This window comes from Sebastes fasciatus, chromosome 6 (genome assembly GCF_043250625.1).
Source record: "Sebastes fasciatus isolate fSebFas1 chromosome 6, fSebFas1.pri, whole genome shotgun sequence".
Classification (NCBI taxonomy): domain Eukaryota; kingdom Metazoa; phylum Chordata; class Actinopteri; order Perciformes; family Sebastidae; genus Sebastes; species Sebastes fasciatus.
In genome coordinates, this window is record NC_133800.1 from 31,265,522 (window position 1) to 31,288,584 (window position 23,063).

General features: G+C 39.7%; 1 protein-coding gene across 1 annotated transcript; it reads right to left on the reverse strand.

Annotated features, from left to right (window-relative positions):
* Window positions 1–6,648: 6,648 nt before the first annotated feature.
* LOC141769797 (E3 ubiquitin-protein ligase KCMF1-like) lies at window positions 6,649–21,800 on the reverse strand. Its single transcript, XM_074639225.1, has 7 exons — window positions 21,559–21,800; window positions 17,600–17,767; window positions 14,976–15,115; window positions 13,045–13,146; window positions 10,523–10,703; window positions 8,738–9,053; window positions 6,649–8,188 (listed from the first exon to the last, which is right to left on the reverse strand). The coding sequence occupies exons 1-7, from the start codon at window positions 21,572–21,574 to the stop codon at window positions 7,861–7,863; spliced, it is 1,251 nt and encodes a 416-aa protein (XP_074495326.1). The 5' UTR covers window positions 21,575–21,800; the 3' UTR covers window positions 6,649–7,860.
* Window positions 21,801–23,063: the final 1,263 nt, after the last annotated feature.

Genomic DNA, 23,063 nt, shown 5'->3' on the forward strand with positions numbered 1-23,063 from the left:
GTGCTCCTTGGCTGGCCTGCAGGCTTTACAGCTCTTGTTGTCTTTTTACTGTTTACTGCTATTTAACTGTCCGGTCCTTCAAAAGTTACAAAAAAATAAAATAAAAGAAATGAATAAAAAATCAAAAGAAACTGTAGCCTGCTTCTACAAAAAAATCTTAAAGCTCTTCTGATTTGCATATATCGTACTGTAATGTTTTATTTAAGATTTTAGTGAAAGAAAATGTCTGCATTTAAACTAAATTATGGGAATTAAAATTACAAAGAATACCTAAATCTCACTGAGTTGTGTGTCTTATTTTTGGAAAGATGTGAATGAGTTCAAGATGTGAGGCTTACTGCAAACTGGGAACTGCTTTTTTCTATCCTTTTATTGCTTTATTATATCTTTCAAAACACTGTGCAAAGTGCATGTGATTATCATAAAGTGGGCATGTCTGTAAAGGGGAGACTCGTGGGTACCCATAGAACCCATTTACATTCACATACCTTGAGGTCAGAGGTCAAGGGACCCCTTTGAAAATGGCCATGCCAGTTTTTCTTCGCCAAAATTTAGCGCAAGTTTGGAGCGTTATTTAACCTTTTTCTGGATAAGCTAGTATGACATGGTTGGTACCGATGGATTCCTTAAATTTTGTAGTTTCATATGATGCCAGTATCTTCAACTGAGCTAGCACCAAACCCAACTTTCCTAAAAATTGCAAGTTGCGTTAAAGAAATTAGCGGCGACACTTTGACAGCCCTAATAATTTAGCTTTTTATCATTGTATATATTGTATGTCCTCATGTCTTATCAGATATATGGGATGACAAAGGAATATGTGTGCAATGATTTGTGTATGCCAAACAATTTTCCAGGAACTATAGTATTTTTTGTTTGTTTTAATCTTTGTCTAAGACAGGTTTTTCAAACTTATGGGGAACATTTCCCTATTTAAAGGCTACATGGCAGATTTATTAAGGCAGCGATGCTAGTTAGATGGTAAAGTAAGTAAAATACGTACTTGAAGTGCCCTGGTGTTGCACTGTTTTTGGGACAGTTAGCTATAATAAAGCAATACCTTGTTGCCCCTAGAGCTGCAACGATTAATCCATTAGTTGTCAACTATAAAATTAATCGCCAACTATTTTGATAATCTATTAATCGATTTGAGTAATTTATTAAGGAAAAAAAAGCCTCTGATTCCAGCTTCTTAAATGCAAATATTTTCTGGTTTCTTTACTCCTCTTTGACAGTAAACTGAATATCTTTGAGTTGTCATCTTGGGCTTTGGGAAACACTGATCGACCTTTTTCACAATTTTCTGACATTTTAAAGACCAAACAACTAATCCATTAATCAAGAAAATAATCTACAGATTAATCGACAATGAAAATAAGCACTAGATGCAGCCCTAGTTGCCCCAAATAATTATTAACTTATGATTGAACATATATTTATTTCCTATCCTATTCTTAATAATATGGTGAAATACTCCTTTACTTTAACAAGAACATGAATTAATGACAATAATTACTTATTTTTTACAATTGTGAGGCAGTCTTATGTTTGAAATATTTTCTTTTACTTGCTTTAAACCTCTATGCATTCTGGTTTTGTAACTATATATGTGTGGTATATTGTTGTGACCTAAAACATGTAGTGTTGTGGTTGTGTCTCTGCTCATTTCCCCCCACTTTGCATTCATTTGGTTTCCTACAGCAACCGACCTCTTTAAAGACTGAATGACTGTGCCAGATCTTTTCAGGCTGCTGTTATTTAGGGTTTTTTGAGCTCAGATAATAATTCAGTGACTTGGCACGGATTGCACTTTTAAGTTCCCATGCAGCACTGTGGCTGTCTGTGCTGGCTTTAATTTAAGAAGTCTCTACAGTAACGCTGGAAAAGAATGCTGCTCTGATGCTGGCACATACAGCAAGTGACACCGTTTACGTTCAATGGGATAATGGCTTCCCTTTCGTGTTGGTTAAATCAGTGACCGACGAGAAATGGAAACCATAACCTCCCTGCAGTCACGGGGGGTCTCAGAAGCAGAGGCATTGTTCATGCTGTGTGAAAGGTATTTGTTCATCTTGACTTCTTTATTTGTGGTTCTTGTGTTCATCTTAATTGAAGACAGAAAAGCTCCTCAGCTGTGAGAAATCATTCGGGATCAGGCTGGAAGTCCTTTTAAACCCAGCTTGAGGTTTATAGTGACTTTTTAAGTGTAATTTGTGGTATGTAGCAAATGTAATTATATCATCTCTTCTGTTTTTGAGTGACATTCAAATACAAGGACTGTTTTTTTTTCTCATGCATGTTGCTGAAAGCAGGTTTATTAATCTGTCCAGATGCCTTTTTGGCAAAATACTATGTAAATCCTGAAAATCAAATCTATAGATTTATATGTCTATCAAAACCCCTGAAATTTCAGCATGTTTTAAATTAAATAGCATATTTTTTCTGCTGCTACTATACAAATAAATACAAATTTATGTCTTTTGTTTACATTAATTCATCGGAGTACCTTTAGTTCCCCGTCTACATGGGTGAAGAGCTTGTTGTTTAAAATATAGAATATTGTTTTAAGCATAGAAATAAAATATCCATCCAGTATCTGTAACTGCTTTTCCTGTTCAGGGTCATGGGGAGAAATAAAATAGAAAATCCTATATTCTATTTCTATGGCTTTAAGTGAATGCTGGGTATTTTTTTTACAGTTTTTTACTATATAGGCTAAATATTTTTTTTATATACACTTTTTTACAATGTTTGAATAAATCTAAAAGTAATAGGCCTAGTAGTGTGCCACTGTTTTCTTGGCATACAAAGATAATATTGTTTAAAGGGGACATATCGTGCTCATTTTCAGGTTCATACTTGTATTTTGGGTTTCTACTAGAACATGTTTACATACTTTAATGTTTAAAAAAAACTTTATTTTCCTCATACTGTCTGCTTGAATATACCTGTATTCACCCTCTGTCTGAAACGCTACGTTTAAGTGCATTTCAAAGGAATTGCAACAGAATTGAGTTGCTAGGCAACAGCTTGAGTCCATGTTTACTTCCTGTCAGCTGATGTCATTCACATAGACTGCAAAAGGAAATAAACTGGGGACACATTTAGATTGTGTTTACGTTCAAAACTTTGAAACAGTCTAAATATTGTAGATTTGTGACATCACAAATGGACAGAAATCCTAAAGGCTCGTTTCAAAAGCTCAGTTTCTGAATACGGGCTGTGTGTATTTCTCTGTGGATTAAGCGTTTCGATACTTTCACAGTATTTATATAGAACTTAAACCTGCATTATAATATAAAAGCCATGAAAATGTCACTTTTTACAATATGGGACCTTTAATGTGGGCTGGCAAAACCTGTTCATAATGACCTACCAGTAGCTCATCCTGTCAGACTAATCTGATGAACATCTATGTAGTTTAGTAGAGTAGCTTATTCTGTCAGGTAGGAAATAAGTAAACATGGACCCAAACTGTTGCCTGGCAACGCAATTCCGTTGAAATGAGCTAAAACGGAGCGTTTCAGACAGAGGGTAAATACAGGTACATTCAGACAGACAGTATGAGGTAAATAAAGTTTTTTTTTTTAACATTACAGCATGTAAACATGTTCTAGTAGAAACACAAAATACAAGTAAGAACCTGACAATGAGCAGGATATGGGACCTTTAATGTGGACTGGCAATACCTGCTCATAATGTACCAGTAGTTCATCCTGTCAGACTGGTCTGATGAACATCTATAAATGTAGTAAAGTAGAGTAGATCATTGTCAGGTAGGAAATATCTATCAGAATGACATATTACCTCTAAATATAGGTAAAATGATGTGTGTGTCCTCTGGATTATTTGTTTTAGCGTCTGAAACGCACTGCGCATGCGCACATCGTGTTGGTAGTGAGAGGTAGCTCTATTTGTCACAACACCTGCCTACCTAATGGGCCACAACCAGCAATGTGGGGGGGAGGGATAAATGTGTGGAGAAAAAAAATACCTGTCGGCCGCGGCCCACTAGATGTTGTAACATCCCATCTGATTAAAGGTTAAACAGTCCCAATATTGTCAATAATAGGCTACCTCAACTCATACTGTAAACACATGCAGGTGCGCCGACCCGTCGCCACCTCCCCCACCACCTTCAAATGGTTCCGTCCATCTTTTAACGTCAGTCAGCGGGAAATATCAAATGAAATCAAAACAGAGCGGAACTGAAAGAAAAGGTCAAATTAAATGCATAATAAAGGGCTAAAAGAGCGAAAAGGTGGAGCGGAAAAGGCCAGAAAGAAAAAGAAGAAGAATATATAGAAGCTGATGCGGTAAAATGTTTAAAAAATAACGCATTTATTAGTCAAAACGGACGGTGTTACTGCCGTTGATGATGATAAATCATGATAGCTGTAGGTGTAACAGTGATAAGAGTCCGACCGGCAACATACCTGTTCCAGGTGAAGAGGAGGAGGAAGAGGAGGAAAGAGTGATGGAACAGACTGATGAGGAGCAGCAGGCTGATTCCAGCAGATCCAGTGGAGAACAGGGTCAAGAGGAGACCACTTCCGAGGACAGGTGAGACCACTACCAAAGAGTATAGAAGCAAAGTGATGAAAGTCTGCTTTTCTGACAACAACCACTAGATGGCGCTGCCGCCGTTTTGGACTGAAAACACCTCTGAGTGTGTGTGGCTATGGGTGTATAAAGAGACGTCTGTAAATCAGAGTATAATTGTTTTTTAGCTAAATCAACTTCCCAGTACAAACACTAAAAGGGACTGTTTGTAAGAATCAGAAATGCTTGTTGACAGCGACAGCTGTGGCCGTTAAGTCAACGAAAGTCGGCGTCCTGTTGCTCGTGCTTGTGCTCGCTCTGCATAGACATGAACGAGCATCGCTCAAAACAGTGAGGCGACACACGTCAGCTAAAACCACAATATCATTCTATATTTCACCTGCTTGGCAGTAATGTTAGCTGACCAGATGAAGGTCTCTCCATGAATCAATGCTGATCCTAGTGTTGGCTTTTCCTGCTTCAGCCTCCCGACCGCGACCGGAGGGAGACACCGGAGTTTTGGTCGGGGACGATAACGTTTCTCGCTGCGGAGCCCCGTCACTTCACAAGACATGGACAACCTCTGCTGGTCTGGAGGAGCTGCAGCATTTGTTTCTGCACAAACGTCCACTGTTTATTCACTAGATATTCTCAGAGCTAAACTAACTCTTCTGCAGTGTGGAGTGTGCGCACATGCACGTGATAGTGGAGCGAAATAGCGAGAACGAGCGCGGCGTGTGAGTGAAGGCAGGCAGACAGGCAGAGGAGCAGAGGAGGAGACACTCCGGCCCTTGAGACCAAAGCTACGGTCTCCCCCGCGTCTTCCGACCGCGGCCAACACTGTTTTGCAAGACGGGCTTCACTAGATAGAACTTTGCGGTTTTGGTGCTTCCGTGTAGTTTGTGTTGGAGTCTGAGTCTGAACAGCGTAACCATACGCGAGCGTTGGCGTTGATTATGTGTATGAAACAAGAGTTTAGTTGGGTGGTGTTAGAGGATGTGGGTGAAACTCCAGATTCATAAAACAATTTGTATAAGGGCAAGTAACAATTCACTTGGAAAAAAAATATGAATGTTGAACCGTGCATATTTTGCATCTTTTTCTCAATTAGGCTCTCCTAAACCTACAACTACCTAAGAAGAGTTTCTTCTCTTACTTACAGATAAGGAACTTTGTATAAAAGACATTCAATTAATTTCGAAATAAGCCTATAAATAAAAATGAATTTAGACTGTAGAGGATTGATATCCCAGATTCATGAGATCATTAACAACATCTCCACTGAAAATCTTGGAGCAGGCCTATTCCTCCTAACAGATGACCAGTGGGACTCTTGATACACACATCGTCTGCTAAACATGGCTTAATACAGCTGAAAGTGGTACACAGGGTTCATTTTACTAATGCTAGATTGGCAAAGATTTATCCGATCACTGATCCGCTACGCCCTCGATGTAGTGGCCAGCCAGCATATGTTTCTGGCAGTGTCCGAATCTCTCCACCTTCTGGATAAGTATCTTTAAAGCTTTTGGTGAGATGTTTGAAATCCAATTTGACCCTGACTCAGCCTCTGCCCTCTTTCTCACTTTACAGCTAAACAGTACTCTACAAAATGTTTCTGAAAACATTTGAGGTGAGAAATAGGCAAGGTTTGAGGACATAGCAGGAAAGCTCCATCAGTCTATTTTGATGCTTTTTTATGCACTCCAACACCTTATTTACATTCAAAGTACAACAAATTCCCCATTGTGAATTCATTTATTTTTTATTGTGAATTAGAAAATGTTCAGCGGGCCACCCGGCACCATATCACAGGCCGTTAGTTGAGTATCTCAGCTCTACAGGGACCTAAAGCCTTCTGTCATCCTTCATTTCAGTCCCCCTGTACTTAATTTAGTCATTTAATCATGTTAATCTGATGTTGCACCGTGAACGAGGACATGCATCAGGAGATGATGACAAGACTAATTGAGACTGAACTTGACCTGTAAGATAGGTGTTTATTTTTTTTACCATATGCTGTACATGCTCACCAAGAAGTTAGCAACTGAGAAAAAAATAAATATTTAAAGTAAAAACACAAACCAGAGAGCAGGATTGGGTTAGTTAATTTCCATCCAAAACATTTTTATTGTCCTCCAAACTGAAAGGTTTACCCTGTGATTTGGCTTGTTCGCTGAGCCAAAAAACGTACATTGCATTTTTTCAGGTAGCAGTGGAGGCATACAAAGATCTTTTTTTTGACAGAGAAATTAATGGAAAGAGCAATACAGGATTCTCTCCTTCAAGTCACATGATGAGTAATCTTTGCATTCATGAGTAATGGAGAGAAGATTAATTTCAGATCACGGGAAGCTTGAGAAGGTAGCGTCTGGTCTTCCATAAAAGAGAGAGAGGGGGAAAACAAAAAAAACAACCGTGTGAAGACCAGGTCGTGTTTCTTCCATGTTAGAAAAGGCCTGAAAATGGTCACACCGAAGAGATTGTGTCATCTCTGTTTGCCTCTGAGTTGTGTAACGCCTTTATGTAGAGCATCTGTAGTGTACACAAATGGACACTGGATATGCAATTCAAAACCAAAGTGCCCACAGTCGATATAAAGCAAGGTCACATGACCCAAAACAGGTGATGTCACACAAAGGGGAGGGGGACATGAAGGTAACCAAACACGGCCATCAGTCTGTTTGTGTGTGTGGAGCAGAAATGCCAGAGGTGTGGCACTCAGCACCGTTAATTTACAGTTACTCAGGTGTCTGAACAAAAAGAGAAAGACCTCCCCGTATGGTGACTGTGCAGTTAAAAATGGGCACATGGTGATTTAAGCTCATGCTTAAGTTGTGGTAAACCATCCAAGCACTTCTTTAATTAATAACTATAAATACACAGCAGCGATTTTACCGGAGAGGTTTCTGTCTGCGTCCTCTCCCTGGGTGAGTGTGTGACGTGTTCGTCTCTTAAAAACAGCTAACTACGCTTTCTGCTAGAGGAAACACGGGTTATGTGGAATTGATTATCAACTTTCATATAGATTTTTCTATAATATATTTATATAGTTATTTTTCTCTCTCTCACGCACCCACCACGCTTGCTTGCTTTCACATTCTCTCGTCTCACTACTTTTATTCAATGTACACAACGTAATAAACATGGGGGTTGAGTGGGGAGCGACAGAGCTGAAATGACAATCACTGAGAAAAAAATAATAATAAAACAAAGCCAAAAAGAACTGCAGTCTTTTTTGTCATCCATTGGCAGTTGGACCGACTCCGCAGTCAGCCGCGTACAATGGTGGTTCGAGGGGAGGGAGTGGCCGTGTCATCAAAGGGGCGGTGCGGGAGGCTCTTTCTTCGTTGGTGCTGTTTTAGTCGTCGTTTTCGTCGTCTTGGTAGCCGGGGTCATCTCCTTGAGGTTGAGGTTCTCCAGCGCCACGTCCAAGGTCATGACCTCAACACAGCCCATGGCCTCGAAGTCAGCGAAATTCCGCAACAGGCCGTGACAGTCGTCCTCGTCGTCGTCGGAGGAGGCCGAGGCGTCCTCGTCGGGCAGCAGCGTGGACAGCAGCAGTTCCGTCACAAACAGGCTCCTGTCGGCCCATTGGGCCTCGCACGCCTGCCGCTCGGCCTCCGACAGCCGCGGTTCGCTCAGCCTGAGGGACAAGAGATTGAACAGTATTGAGACAAAGGTGAGAGGAGTAGTGCTGCAACTAATGATTATTATCATTGTCAATTAATTTGTAGATTATTTTCTCGATTAGTTGTTTGGTCTATAAAATGTCAGAAAATGGTGAAAACTGTTTCCTAAAGCCCAAGCTGATGTCCTTAAATGTCTTGTTTTGTCCACAATTCAAAGATATTCAGTTTAATGTCACAGAGGAGTAAAGAAACCAGAAAATATTCACATTTAAGAAGTTGGAATCAGAAAATTTTGACTATTTTTTTCTTGATAAATTACTCAAACTGATTAATCGATTATCAAAATAGTTGGTGATTAATTTAATAGTTGACAACTAATCTATTAATTGATGCAGCTCTAGAGGGGAGCATGGAACAGTTGATAATAAGGAGGATGGATGGATAACAAATCCGGTGACAGTAGAGAATAAAAAAAGATCATAAAAATACTCAGTGAAGGTCAAACATCGAAGGCAATTTAAAGTAAAGACATTTAGAGCAGATGCAGGAAATAAGAGTCCCACCTGCTGAGTAGAAACTGGGAGCTATGTGCAGTATGCTGTGTGTTGGACTCAGGTGGACCCGGGTTAGGACTGGGGTTGGTATTGTGGTTGGCGCTGGAGTTAGGGTTCCCGGCTGAATTGGTATTGAGGATTGCATTGGCTCGGCCGCCTCCCCGGGTGGCGTTTCGGGCCGTCTCCAACTGCTGACGCGCCGCTTGGGCCTGCTGGCGCTCCAGCTGGAGTTGCATCTGAAGCTGTTGGAGCTGCGAGGCCGAGGGGCCCGAGCTGAGCTGTCCGCCCGCCGAACGCCGCACCCCTGACAACTGGGACAGAAGCTCTGGAGGACCAAGATGGAAAGGACAAGGGCTTAATGTCAGAAAATTATGATTGCAACAACGAGCAAAGACTTGGGCTGTGTCCGAAGTCATTTACTCATTCACTGCTCCCTACTCACTATCCAGGGAGTTCTATGTAGAGGACTATATAGTGAGCTCATCGGCAAAATGAAAAGACACTTTCGGACCCTACTCTGGTCATTTTCTCTGTGCCATTATGTCATTGCTGTCGCACAATTAAAACGTGCCAGATCAATGTCTGCTGGTAGACCATCCATAATAAATACCGGCATGTAGTTTTGTGATAAATGCATACAGTATGTAAGGTACTTTGTTGAGTTGTCTCTTCTTCACAGCAAAGGAGTGAATTTGTGTTTCCCTAGGTAAGCAGTGATGCAGCGTATACGTCTACGGCTTTTATTGTGAAAGGTAAGAACTAACAGCCGCTGTGAATGTGGAGGCAATAAACGTATTTTCCCAAATTAATAAAGTACTTTGTGGCCCGTTTGTGTGGTGATGCGCTGCCTCCTAATAACATCCACTAGAAAATGGCGAACTTACTATATATAGTCCACCATACAGTGAGTAGTGAGTGATTTCGGACACAGCCTTGATCAAATCAGTCCTGTGCTACTAAGCTGCACCATTAACTCTGGTTAGTGTTGAAAAACAGTCTCATCAGACAGCCTGTACATCAGTTTACCAGACAGTAAGATCTCATGTGCAAACTGTTGATAGTTCAAAATCAAAATACAACATTTTTAAGAATTTGTTTTGTCAATTTAACGTAAGATGTAAATATGTAAAATTGGTCTCATTGTTTATCCCTAAAAACTACCATTAACGAGCTATACTGTCACAGAACAACAATCTAGAAGGACCGCTGTGCAGCCTCTGATCCACAAGCAAACGTACAGCACTGTAACTCAAAGGACCCACACATGTTCAGTATGATAAGACCCTCTGCAGTGATGCTTTTAGGGCTAAAACTGGACCAGTCGGGTAAACATCCCAGCAGGTATAGCGGGTCATTACTGAGGAGGCTATTTGTGAGGCGGACTGAACAGGGACCCTCGTTATGGCACAGCTGGAGCTGACATGGCGAATGCCAAGCACTGAACCGGATTAAAATTGGGAACAGGATAAACAAGGAATTGCCACAGCAACAACTCTGCCCACACATCACTGTTTTATCCAGACTACCTTTAAGACCAAGCCTGTATAATATCTCTGCAACTGCAGGTAATTTATCTGCATGTGTGAGACACTATTTATATAAGACTAAGTACTGAGCACCAATGTATTGTGTGTCAGACCTCCTGCAGTTGTGGCTGTGTGATACTGAATTTAATAGTTTTCAGTACTGAGAACAAGAAGCTTCTTGTTCTGCAGCGGTGTTCCTCAGTTGGAGCCTGTATCATACATGTCAGCGTGGGTTTACCGTGTCAACATGACTTCTTGTGTGACTGACCTGCTATGGGGTCCATGGCCTCTCTGCTGTAGTTGGAACTCTGTGAGGAGCTCTGGCTGGTGGAGAGCCCCCCTGTGGTGCTGCTGGTGAAGTGCATGTTAGACCTGCGGGCTCGTGGACCACCCAGCCCACGACCAGGGTGAAACATCCTCCTCACGTGCCGCACACCACTGGACTCATCGTGAAGCTCGCCGTTAAGGAACAAATCGGGGGCATAATAGTGCTACAACTCATTCTAATTTTCATTTTACACTTTAAATCTACAAAAATTGTGAAAAACGCCCCACCATTAGTTCCCAGAGCCCAAGCGTATAAATTGAATTTGCTTGTTTTGTCCAACACACAGTCCAAAACCAAAATATATATTTATATTCTCACATTTGAGAAGCTGGAACAAGCAAATATTAGGCATAGATTGATTGTCAACAATTGATTCTCTGTGAATCGACAAATGTATTAATCAACTTGAAATACACTCAGGCCTTCAGATCCAGCTGCAATCTGCTAATATAATTTGCATGGTGCTCTCACGAACCCATGCACATGACACCACACTGAGTACGCCACCCACAAACAAAAGCTACGGCCCTATATTATGAAGCTCAGGATGCACTTGTTCTGTCTGTGCCTCATTTAACTACATTTTTGCATCTTTTGTTTTCTCAACAGCACTTATTCAAAGCGCTCTATAAATAGACGGCAGCAGCAGCAGTACTCCGAGTGTTTCAGCTGGTTCCTGCCAGGCAAACACAGATGCTGCCATTTCAACCCCTTTTACACAATCTGAAAAATAACAAATCCTTGAACAGAACAGCCCTCCTTTCTGTGGCTCTCCTCCTGAACAACTTGTACAGTGAGTCAACTCAGTCACATGGGTTTATTCCTATATAAAACTGCATATTCAACCTAAAGGAATGAAGGGGTTGCTTACGCATTTCTAGAATATAATATAATTGAGTAAAACACTTGAGCAGAGCCTCAAGTTCGAATGATGTCATAGTAATTCAGAATATTTTTTTTAGTAAAAATTGTCTGTTCGAGTTGCCGTCTTTCCAACTAGTCTGATTCAAACTGAACCACACGTGAATGTGTTTCTCCAATGAAACATCCTCTGCATCGTTTGCAGTTAGGGCTGCTCGATTATGGCAAAAATCATAATTCCAATTATTTTGGTCAATAGAGAGGGCAAAGCGAGCACTAAGCGGCGAGGTCGAGGCGAGGAGTGCTGTAAAGCGCTTCCTTCACCCAGGGCCTTCCAAGTCGACAGAGAGCTGGTCGCGGTGCACCACTAAGGTGGAAATACAGCCGGCGAGGGCCAGCCAGCGCCGGAGAGAGGTCCCATTAGGGGATCTTCTTACGCTGTAAAGGAAAGGGGTGCGCTGGATTTACAACACAAGACAAAACGAAAAACGTCGTTGCAAAACGGAATGCGGCACAATAATCGTTTTGTCAATTATCTTGTTTTCATAATCGTTGGAAGCTAAAATCGTAATTGAAATTACTACTTTTTGTGCCTGTAACTATTACTGCCGTCTGCAGAAATGTGCGTCATCTCACCATTGTGTTTGTGTGACAGTAGAACGGAAGATAAAAATAATGCAAAATGCACCGATACAGCTTTTTCTCTCCAGGTACAGATTCCAATACTTCAACTCATGGTATCCGTCAATACCAAGTACCAATCCAATACCAGTGCTAAATCTACAATTTGTACATCTCACTGGGTAAAACTCATATACACATACTCATATGAAGCTTGTAATTTCGCAGCCGATATCCGATCCGCTTAATCAGGCCAGTATCACCAATATCGATCCAGACTGAATTACTACAGCCCTACAAACCATCAAAATTGCAAATGTCCACTAGTCATCTTTGACACGTTTGAAACAAAAACATGAAACAATAATCAACTGAATTTGATCTGTTGTTTAGCAACACTCTCAAAGGACGAGAGTAAGGACAAGGCCACACAAGCAAGTTTGAAGGAAAACATGAAGATGAGCTCACTTGGCCTCCACTCTTGTTTTTCATCCTCTTTGCATCGAAGCAGTGGCAAACCAACTGATCCATCTGACTGAAGCCTCCATATTAGAGTTTGTCACAATGGCGTGAGAAACATAATTTAATTTAAAACAGCTATGAAATCATTACTGCACATATTCTGGCCTCATTTATGTTCACCCACCACGGTGATTTGGAAAACTACCACAGGAGGGTTTACTGTTATCAGCAAAATGTCAACAAATGTCAGTTCCACTGAACAGACGCCTCCCCGGTGCGCTAATCTTTAAAATGACAAAGCAATCTGGATGACACAGATCACTTCTATCACGTAGCATATACTGTATAAAAATATCCGAATAGTTTCCACACAGAATCCTTGAAATATCTGCTTCTCTTCACACAACTGACAGAAACACAATACAGCAGCCAGGTTATGTCTGCGGAGGTGTGTGTGTGTGTGTGTGTGTGTGTGTGTGTGATTGGGGGTGGGGATGACGACTATTTGAAAAGGATATCAAGTCTCTGGGTGCTCTGTGTTCAAGTGTGAGATGAGCAGCAAAGTCATCTGTCACATGATTCGGGTCGCCACCTGGCAGCGCTGCACATATGGGGCAGATCTAGAGGACAGGAAGAGAGAGAGCGCACACGTTAACATCAGCACACTTCAACAGTCAGCAGTTGGTGCTGCGTCCTCTTGAACGAACTCTGAGATCGGCAAATATCGACTGTACAAATGCCTGATTTAAACATGAAGAGATGCAATTTCAGGACAGCTCCAGTTCTGTGTTGAGTGTCAAAACACCAACAGATATGAGATCAAGTTGAAGGCACGGATCGATTTTGGTTTAATTTGTTGGTGGAAGCTGCTAAACAGAATGACATATGAGCTGCTGTACTGTTATACCATGGATTCTGTAAAAAGCATCATGTTATTTTGTTAAGTTCTTGTATTTAAAATGCTTAAAATCTACATTTGTCTAGCTAACTTCCAGTATTAGTAAGAACAAGTAGGTGAAGTATTTGCCGAACAATCTTTTTTAAAATTTGAATCAACAATATTTGAGGTCATGAACTACGTTCTGATTTTCACACTACGCTTGCTGCCTGTCTTAAGTTATTCACTCTTGGATATTAATTGGCAACCCTGACAGTCATTTACTCACGAATAGTCACTCAATGACAACACCTTTCCTGCATAGCTGCAGGTCTGCTGATGTGAGTTCTGACTGAAAATGACTCAGTTGAACAGAGATAGCCCAAAAATCATTTCACTGATAGTCTGTGTTTTGGTGTTTGAGTGCACGAGTGAATCTGCAAGTTGATTTACGTATGATTCTAAAATGAATGGAAATCAGAGGAAGGAAGAATAATGTTCATGCATTGGAATAACATCAGCAGTAATGAGAAGTGTACAATTCGTGGGCTGAGGTTCTTTGAACTGTTTCTCAGCAGTTCAAACCAGTGTTTTCTTGCTATCTGTCAGGCTGTGCAGCTCTATTTATAGATGCTCACTGTTTTTCTTCTACCTGACATCACTAGCAGTTCAGTTTTACTTGCAGCGTCAGAAGCCGACATCAGAACTAGGCATTGACTGACATTGTGAAGCAAGACGACAATTAAGATGTAAACAAACTCTACAGCATACTTTTGAGGTTTTTATATCATTCTGTAGCTTCACAGTGGTGTTACTTGTGTATTCAAATCCGAACATTCAAGTATGAATGTTTTAGCATAGGTTTCTGCATGATGACGTTCCTTATCCATAGTCAGTGTGTATTACAGTAACTTAGATGGCAGTCAGCATGCTCCCAGTTTGTAGAAGCAGAAAGGAGTACTGGCACAGAAGCTAAGCAATGTACTTCTGTGTGGACGCCACACTAGTTCGGATCCGAGAGTCGCACAATATCACAAACAAACTAACTGATCGAGGCAGCGGTAGACCAGCAACTCCTGTGTTCTGTGATGTAAAATGACTCAATGGAGTCTGGTCTGCTGGCTTTGAAGTAGAGTTGTTCCAATACCGATACCAAACCTACTCAGTTTCGGCCAATACTGCAAGTTCAGATATCGGAATTGGTATCGGGAAGGAAAAAATGGTATTGGAACATCTCTACTTTGAAGGCAGCGATATAGCGGCTTCAGTTCCCCGTCAGAAAGTGCTGTCTGATGGCGAGGTAAAGCTGTGAAAATATTCTAAATATAGCTTACACTTAAACTGATGTTGACTTTTTTTTTTTAGGTGGCTAAAGTACATTTTTCTCTTACACCCGTCCAAAGCTACTTTACCTCGCCGTCAGACAGCCCTTTCCGGTGGGGGAACGAATTCAATGTACTCAATAGAGAAAACATGCTGAGGTATGTGAGGAAAATCAATACGAATGTGAATGTTTCCAGGTCTTAAGATCTGTGCAATCAAGGTTTCATAGATGGCGGCATGTGAACGTACCACTTCTGTGGAGGTCTCTGTGTGCTCTGCAGCCACGTGCTCCTGCAGGGAGATCTCTGTGTAGCCCATCCTGCCACAGTAGGGACATGTGAAGGCCTGAGGCTGCTCCACTGAGAACGCTTCTCCACCGTAGTACAGGTCTGGAGGGGAATCGAGATGGACAGTCAGTCAGAAACAGTGATTTAGATATAAGGTCCACTTCAGGTGCTGTGATTGCAGTGTTTCTCCTGCACAGAACCACAGCTGCCACAGATGAAGGAAGTTGGATAATAACAGAAAGTCAAAGCTTCAGAAGACGTATTTTACCAGGATGTAAACACAACAAAAATTATGTTGAAGCCTATTTGGACAAGATTAATTAGTAAACAGGTTCAATTCAGACAATGAGAGAAACCTTCTAGTTAACCACAGCATTTTTTAGCCTGGCCACATTACAGGGAACGGTTAATAACCAAACATTCCCTAGCCGACTCACATAAAATCAACCTGGGGGCAGTTTAAACAAGCCATTAACACAACACTGACATATTATCACCTTATAAAGTTGCTCTGGTGAATGTGTTAGCAAGCAGACACAGAGCACCATTAGCATTCATTCAAAGAAGTCTTTTTTTTTAACTTTCCTGCTTGCTCTGTTTTGATCTCCACCAATTTCTGAGGGAAATATCTGGTTCTTTTGTTGAGAAATGCTCCATTTTGTTCACCAGCTAGTCACTAACTGTGTCTGGCTGTTATTTGGTGTTGGGCAGGTTAGGTACTGTGGATTTATCTGCTGCAAACACTGATGACAGTGGGGACACTGAACCAAAAGTGTAACGTTGACAGGCTAATTATCTGTGGTTTACACAATATGAAAACGATTGATAAGTGCAGCTTTAAAGAAAGCAGTTTGTGATACACCTTTCCTTGCCTACTGCATATAAAATCACCTTTAAGAAGCCCATCTACAGCTAATAATAATACAATCGTAAAAAGAGTCTAACATATGGCTCACATGACAGCTTTTCTTTATTATTTCCTCATCAAACAATAACAATTTTATTTCAATTCTACCATTAAACTGTTTGTGTAAATATGCTGAGATCAACTGTTGGTTTAGTTGGTGGAGGACCAACAGGGACACTGAAAAAACAACAGCCGCAAAATCTTTATGAGCTTACACCTTCTGCTGTGCTTTCAGCAACAGTTTGTATTTTTTTTTTCAACAGATTGAAAAACAGAATTTCCAACGTTTCCAACATATTTCACAGCACCAATGTATGAAATAATAGTAGAAGTCGTCCAACAGCAAAAAAAATGGTAAATCAAAACCATAATTTAACTACATTTGAGGTGATAGCACATCCACTGTAATATCCAACACTTTATCATCCCAACTCGTCACATACCACCGCTTTGTCACGCCCCTTGGTGTCATTTTATCTTCGGCATCAAAACCATTATAGTTAGGTTTAGGAAAGACCTACATGGTTGGGCTTAAAATTACTACCATTGTACATTGAAAATGACACTGAACGTTGTGAACAGGGGACACGAACGAACAGCTGATTGCCACGTGACGTACGGGACATGAACAGCGGTCTCCTGGATGAAAGCCTCGTGTTTGTCGGACCCATCCACCTCCCCTCCCACCTGCACAGCGTGTCTCTTTCGCTCTTTAAACTACGCCACCATACTCCCGGTGCACTTTCTCAAAGCGTTTGTTGTTGACGCAGATGGGTTTACGTTATAGTTAAAGGAACGCCTGGTGCGTTTCATACCGGCGCTAAAGTGGCGGCGGTACTGAATGCAGACGGCCGTGACAAAGCCTTGGTATTTAACGCCCTGGGAATGAGAACAGGCTGTTATATCAAGTTCACAAATTATTAATAGGAACTAAATTTACAGTAAGTCTGGTCTAGTTAGAATTGGAATATCTCCATCCCAATTGCTGCCACTACAAACACTTTTATTTATATAGAGATAAAATCAGACCAGAAGCCCAATAACACACTCCTAAAAACCCCTAAGGCTGTCTGGGTCACGTCAATCACCACTAAGCCGTTTGGGAGCAGCCTTCCCGTCTGAAAACAAAAGCCAGCGACAGCAAAAGATAACCTACACTGTAACAGTTTAACTTGTGCGGGCTTATTAAAGCCACCAACTGGTGGTTTCCAAAGACTTCCAGTATCAGGAGTTTATCTGTATTATGACATGCCAGTTCTTGAGTATTTGTGAATCACTGCACAAACTTTGAAAACCCCTGTATAAAAACTCAAGATCATGTGTTGGTGAAGCCCATGATCACCCCATCACACCACATGCACATACACACACTCCTTCTTTAGTCATACTTATTTTTGATAGTTCAATGTTGATTCTCAGCTTACAATAATGTCTGACTCAGAAGCACTCTGACATTGAGGTGATAAACCACTTAGAGAATCACTTTATAGATACGGTGTGTCTGGTTTGAGGTTAATCTTAGAAGTGAACTGTAAAGATGCAGCAAAATGTGAATACATTGTGTTCAACATCTGAATTTTTCCTGCCTGATTGTCAACAAATATAATACTAACGCACTTTCCATATTTTCACAACCTGGATAAGGTACTCTGCTTGATGCGAATATCGATTCTACTTACCAAAGTCAACTCTGGTTAATATACACTGCATGGGATGCTCTGTGGTGTGTCTGGTTGTGGTTGCACCGCTCTCGTAGCACGATGCGCACAGATCGTAGTCATAGCAGATTAAACATTTGTATCGTCGACCTCTGAAGTTGCCTTTTAAACATGCATCACAGCTCACGCCTGAGGGAAGAAAGATAACACATGACAGGAGAAAAGAGACATTAGATGTTGCATAAAAGTCAATTTCATCTGTGTTGATCAATACAGCATATATAACGGCATATATGATTTTAAGGATAATTTTATCCAACAAATGTAGATCATATAAAGAATGTATTAAGTCTTCTCTGTTCTTATTAAACATTGACATTAGATTGTTTCAACTGGGATTTCATTAACCAATTCAGATCAAAATTAACCAAGAAATGTATTTCTTATAATCAATGAATGAATTACAATGAATATAAGCTTCTTATTTTTACTTTATACAAAAAAAGGTTTACTTCAAAACATACCTATTCAAGAAGTATACAGTATCATTTTAACAGAATGGTAACTGCATGCTTGCAAAAAGGGTATTATACATGCGGTGGACAGAACATGACCACCTGCAAAATATAATGCAATCCAATAAGATAGTCCTGCAATAAATACTACATCCATATACAGTAACTTTGAGTTTTAAATGAGGCTGTAGGAGCAGTTGAATTATGGTGCTGTGCAAAGTATTACAGTTTTGTTGGACTTTGTATTTTGTTGGTTTGGTTGTATATTTCATTTTGTCATGGTGGTGAATGCACATGGGTGAGGTGGATTGGATGTCTGTGTTTGATTGTAACACAACACTATGATCAAAAATCATTGCACGGAAATACCTTCAGTATCAGCAGCCTTAAAAATAACCATGAAGTAGAAACAGCACTTCTTTGACACAGTCCAGCCAAAACCATACTTGCAATTTATGGTAAATTTTCACACCTTTTTTCCTTTTCGTTATCTCAACATGTTTCGGTCACTGTACAGAATAAGTCCTACTGTTTCTACCTGGACAAAAATAAAGCTACACCAAATGTTGCTTCCTGGTGGCAGAGATGCTCGTGACACAGTTTGAGCTGCGCTTGTGGCACGCCCCCAAATTTCGGCTTTGCTCGAAGCAGCAAAAAGCCGTCGTGGCATGGCGCAAGCCTTTAGAAATGATGGGTTTTAGAGCGCAGTGGTGCTGTTGTTGCATTGTCTGAAAGGGCCTTCAGTGAGTGAGAGATGGAGAGGGAAATTGAGAGAACTAAGAGAAAGAAATACTCAAGCAGGGGCAAAAAATGAATGAATGAATAAAAACTGATGAATATTAGATTCACACAAATTCACACTAGAGGGGAGAATTATTCAGGAATTTAACATTAAAATGCTGTTGCAGTGTACTTATTTTCATTCTTTAAAAGTCACTAGAAAGCAGGAAACAAATTCTATGAAACTCAAATTTTCTTAGACCCCCCTGCTTTAATTTTTAAATGCTCCCTATTTTTGAGTTCTCAAGGTTGGCAAGTATGGTCAAAAGTGAACATCAAAGGGGTCACACTGGATACTTACAGCAGGGATATTGCATTGCATCATGTATTACAAGTATCTTACTGTATCCACCCCCCCTGTTACAATCCTCTTACTCTGGAGTGACCAGCAGACTAATTGACTAATGTCTGCCCCATTCACCTTTCAATACAACTACACTCACAACACCTATCTCATTCATAAAGCCAACCTCATCACTATATTCATTCCAACACTATGTATATATATATAAGGCATATTAACCTTGTGTGTCACATGGGGGTAAACGGGACCCTCTTATGTGTGTTCAAGCTCAGGCAATTCTTGATTGACTTGGACAGTCGTGCAGTCTCGGTGTATTGTATGACACCAGGCTGTCTAAACTGTCTCATTCATAGCTAGCGAGCTGTTAAAGCTTAGTGCCACCCGGGATCCTGACTGCAGACACGTTAACGACAGTAACAACATCTCAAGACATAAAATAACTTCATGACAGTTTAGTTTACAACAACAACACAGACGTGGAAACCGTAAGGTGATTTACATTACAATTTTGGTGAGGAAAAACTGGCATGGCCATTTTCAAAGATGTCCCTTGACCTCTGACCTCAAGATATGTGAATGGAAATGTGTCTCACCTTTACAAACATGCCCACTTTATGATAATCACATGCAGTTTGGGGTAAGTCATAGTCAAGTCAGCACACTGACAGCTGTTGTTGCCTGTTGGGCTGCAGTTTGCCATGTTATGATTTGAGCACATTATTTGATGTTAAATGCAGTACCTGTGAGGGTTCCTAGACAACATTTGTCATTACTTTGTGTTGTTAATTGATTTCCAATAATAAATATATACATACATTTGCATAGCATATTTGTCCACTCCCATGTTGATAAGAGGATTAAATACTAACTTAAGATAAAAAATTTGCAATTAATTTGCATTCATTTTAATAGATTGACAGCCCTAAACTGTACACAGGACTGACTGGAAAACAGTATTGAAATTAAATGAGTATATTGAATTGAGACATGCTTTAAAAACATAGCTTATAGATCTTTAAATGACAAATTAAACAACTGTAAGGCCGCCCAGGGGCCTGACTAACCTTCGCTGCTGCTGGCTAACCATTACACGAATAAACCAGTTAGCTCAGACAAGCTGTGGTATTCTTCACAACTTGTAACCAGCATGTTAACTCATGCAGTACCTGTGAGGGTTTCTAGACAATATTTGTCATTACTTTGTGTTAATTACACATGTAAACACATGTAAACATACATTTGCATAAAGCAGCATATTTGTCCACTCCTATGTTGATAAGAGTATTAAAGTTTGCAGTTTGGGGCAAGTCATAGTCAAGTCAGCACACTGACACACTGACAGCTGTTGTTGCCTGTTGGGCTGCAGTTTGCCATGTTATGATTTGAGCACATTATTTGATGTTAAATGCAGTACCTGTGAGGGTTTCTAGACAATATTTGTCATTACTTTGTGTTAATTGATTTCCAATAATAAATATATACATACATTTGCATAGCATATTTGTCCACTCCCATGTTGATAAGAGGATTAAATACTAACTTAAGATAAAAAATTTGCAATTAATTTGCATTCATTTTAATAGATTGACAGCCCTAAACTGTACACAGGACTGTCTGGAAAACAGTATTGAAATTAAATGAGTATATTGAATTGAGACATGCTTTAAAAACATAGCTTATAGATCTTTAAATGACAAATTAAACAACTGTAAGGCCGCCCAGGGGCCTGACTAACCTTCGCTGCTGCTGGCTAACCATTACACGAATAAACCCAGTTAGCTTCACAAAGACAAGCTGTAATCTTCACAACTTTCTAACCAGCATGTTAACTCAAACTACATCCTGACAACGTTTTACTTGACACCAAACTTCAATCCCAACAAGGTTGGCCACAAGGACGAGGTTGAGGTGTTGGGTTTTGCTAAACATGTTAGCTTTGCGAAATCTAAAAAAGGCCAACTTTTTGTACCAGGAAGGAGGCTAAAACAAGCCTAACGAGAAGACAAGCCTCCCCAGACCCTGCAACACCATCTGGGACTCGCTGCTTCCTATTCTCGGCACTCCCACCTCCAGCTCGTTAACGTTAACCTACATAACCTATTATACCAGCGAGCTTACAGGCAGGCTAGGTAGCACACCTAGGCTAACCCTAACTAGCTTCTTCCGCTTCTATCAGCGTTGTTTTGGTCACATTGTCTGAAACATAAAACTGCATTTGGATTTGGACACACATTTTGTGGCCGCCATAATGCATCCACTAGGAGATTACACTGCACCCTTTGCTGCTAACACTAGTTAGCTTAGGATGGGCTGCAAAACAAGACAGCTAGCTATAGCTACTGTTAGCTTACACCTCTCCTTCTCCGTGTTCATGTCTTTACCTTCATGTCGGGACATCCTCCTGCGATCACTAGCACAGCCCCCTGCTCGGGCTAGCCTGGCTTTGCAATGCAGAATAGTATTAGTGAAGAGAAGAGAGGAGAAGCCGGGGCTGGTTTGGTTGGCTGGCTGTCCCTGGCCTCTTCCCTCATGAAGGATCCGGTCTGGCTCGCTTGCTAACCCCCCTCCTCCTCCTCTTCCTCTTCTTCCTCCTCCACCGCCTCCTGCTGTGTCACTGTCCGGTACTCTGCTCCTCCGGACACGCGGTGGCGCTGTTGTCTCAGGGGTGGTGCTGCTGAGGTTGCTTTGGCATGGTGGGTGGCTGAGACATGAGTATGGAAAAGGGGTTTATAGGGACTCCCCAGGGACTTTGAAAGGGCACCAAAACAACATAACAACATATATATATATATATATATATATATATTTATAATATATATATATATAATATATATATATATATTATATATATATATATTATATATGTTATTAATAATTGTATTAATTCAAAGTTCTTGTCCATCTTTCTGAACAGGCACTTAGATGTTTTTCCCCTGTCACCTGATGGAGCTATATATATATATATATATATTTATATATTTATATAAATCTTGTATATATTAATATTTATATAAATCTTGTATATATATATATATATATACATAATATATATATAATATATTTATATATATATTTATATTTATTCATATATATATATATATATATATATATATATATATATATATATATATATGTTATTAATAATTGTATTAATTCAAAGTTCTTGTCCATCTTTCTGAACAGGCACTTAGATGTGTTTGCCTGTCACCTGATGGAGCTATATCTTGTGTATATATATATATATATTTATATACATCTTGTGTGTGTGTATATATATATATATATATATATATATATATGTATTTATATATATAACATATTTATATATAATATATATATATAATATATATATTTATATCTATACATATATTTATATAATATATATTCATATATATATGTTAATAATTGTATTAATTCAAAGTTCTTGTCCATCTTTCTGAACAGGCACTTAGATGTGTTTCCCTGTCACCTGATGGAGCTATATCTTGTATATATATATATATATATATATATTTATATACATCTTGTGTGTGTATATATATATATATATATATATATATGTATATATATATATATATATATATATATATATTTATATATGTATTTATATATATAACATATTTATATATAATATATATATATAATATATATTTATATCTATACATATATATATTTATATCTATACATATATTTATATAATATATATTCATATATATATGTTAATAATTGTATTAATTCAAAGTTTTTGTCCATCTTTCTGAACAAGCACTTAGATGTGTTTCCCTGTCACCTGATGGAGCTCCATTACTGTAAATATATTGAGAACACTTACTCTAAAATAGGCCTTATTAGCCTGTTTGTTCTAATATCTGTGCTAGGGCTGTCA

Coding starts and splice junctions, on each gene's coding strand:
- LOC141769797 (XM_074639225.1), bottom strand. Junction 10,704..13,044: donor ACAGAGCACCCAGAGACTTG/ATATCCTTTTCA, acceptor GGCGAGCTTCAC/GATGAGTCCAGTGGTGTGCG. Junction 9,054..10,522: donor GGCCATGGACCCCATAGCAG/GTCAGTCACACA, acceptor TTGGTCCTCCAG/AGCTTCTGTCCCAGTTGTCA.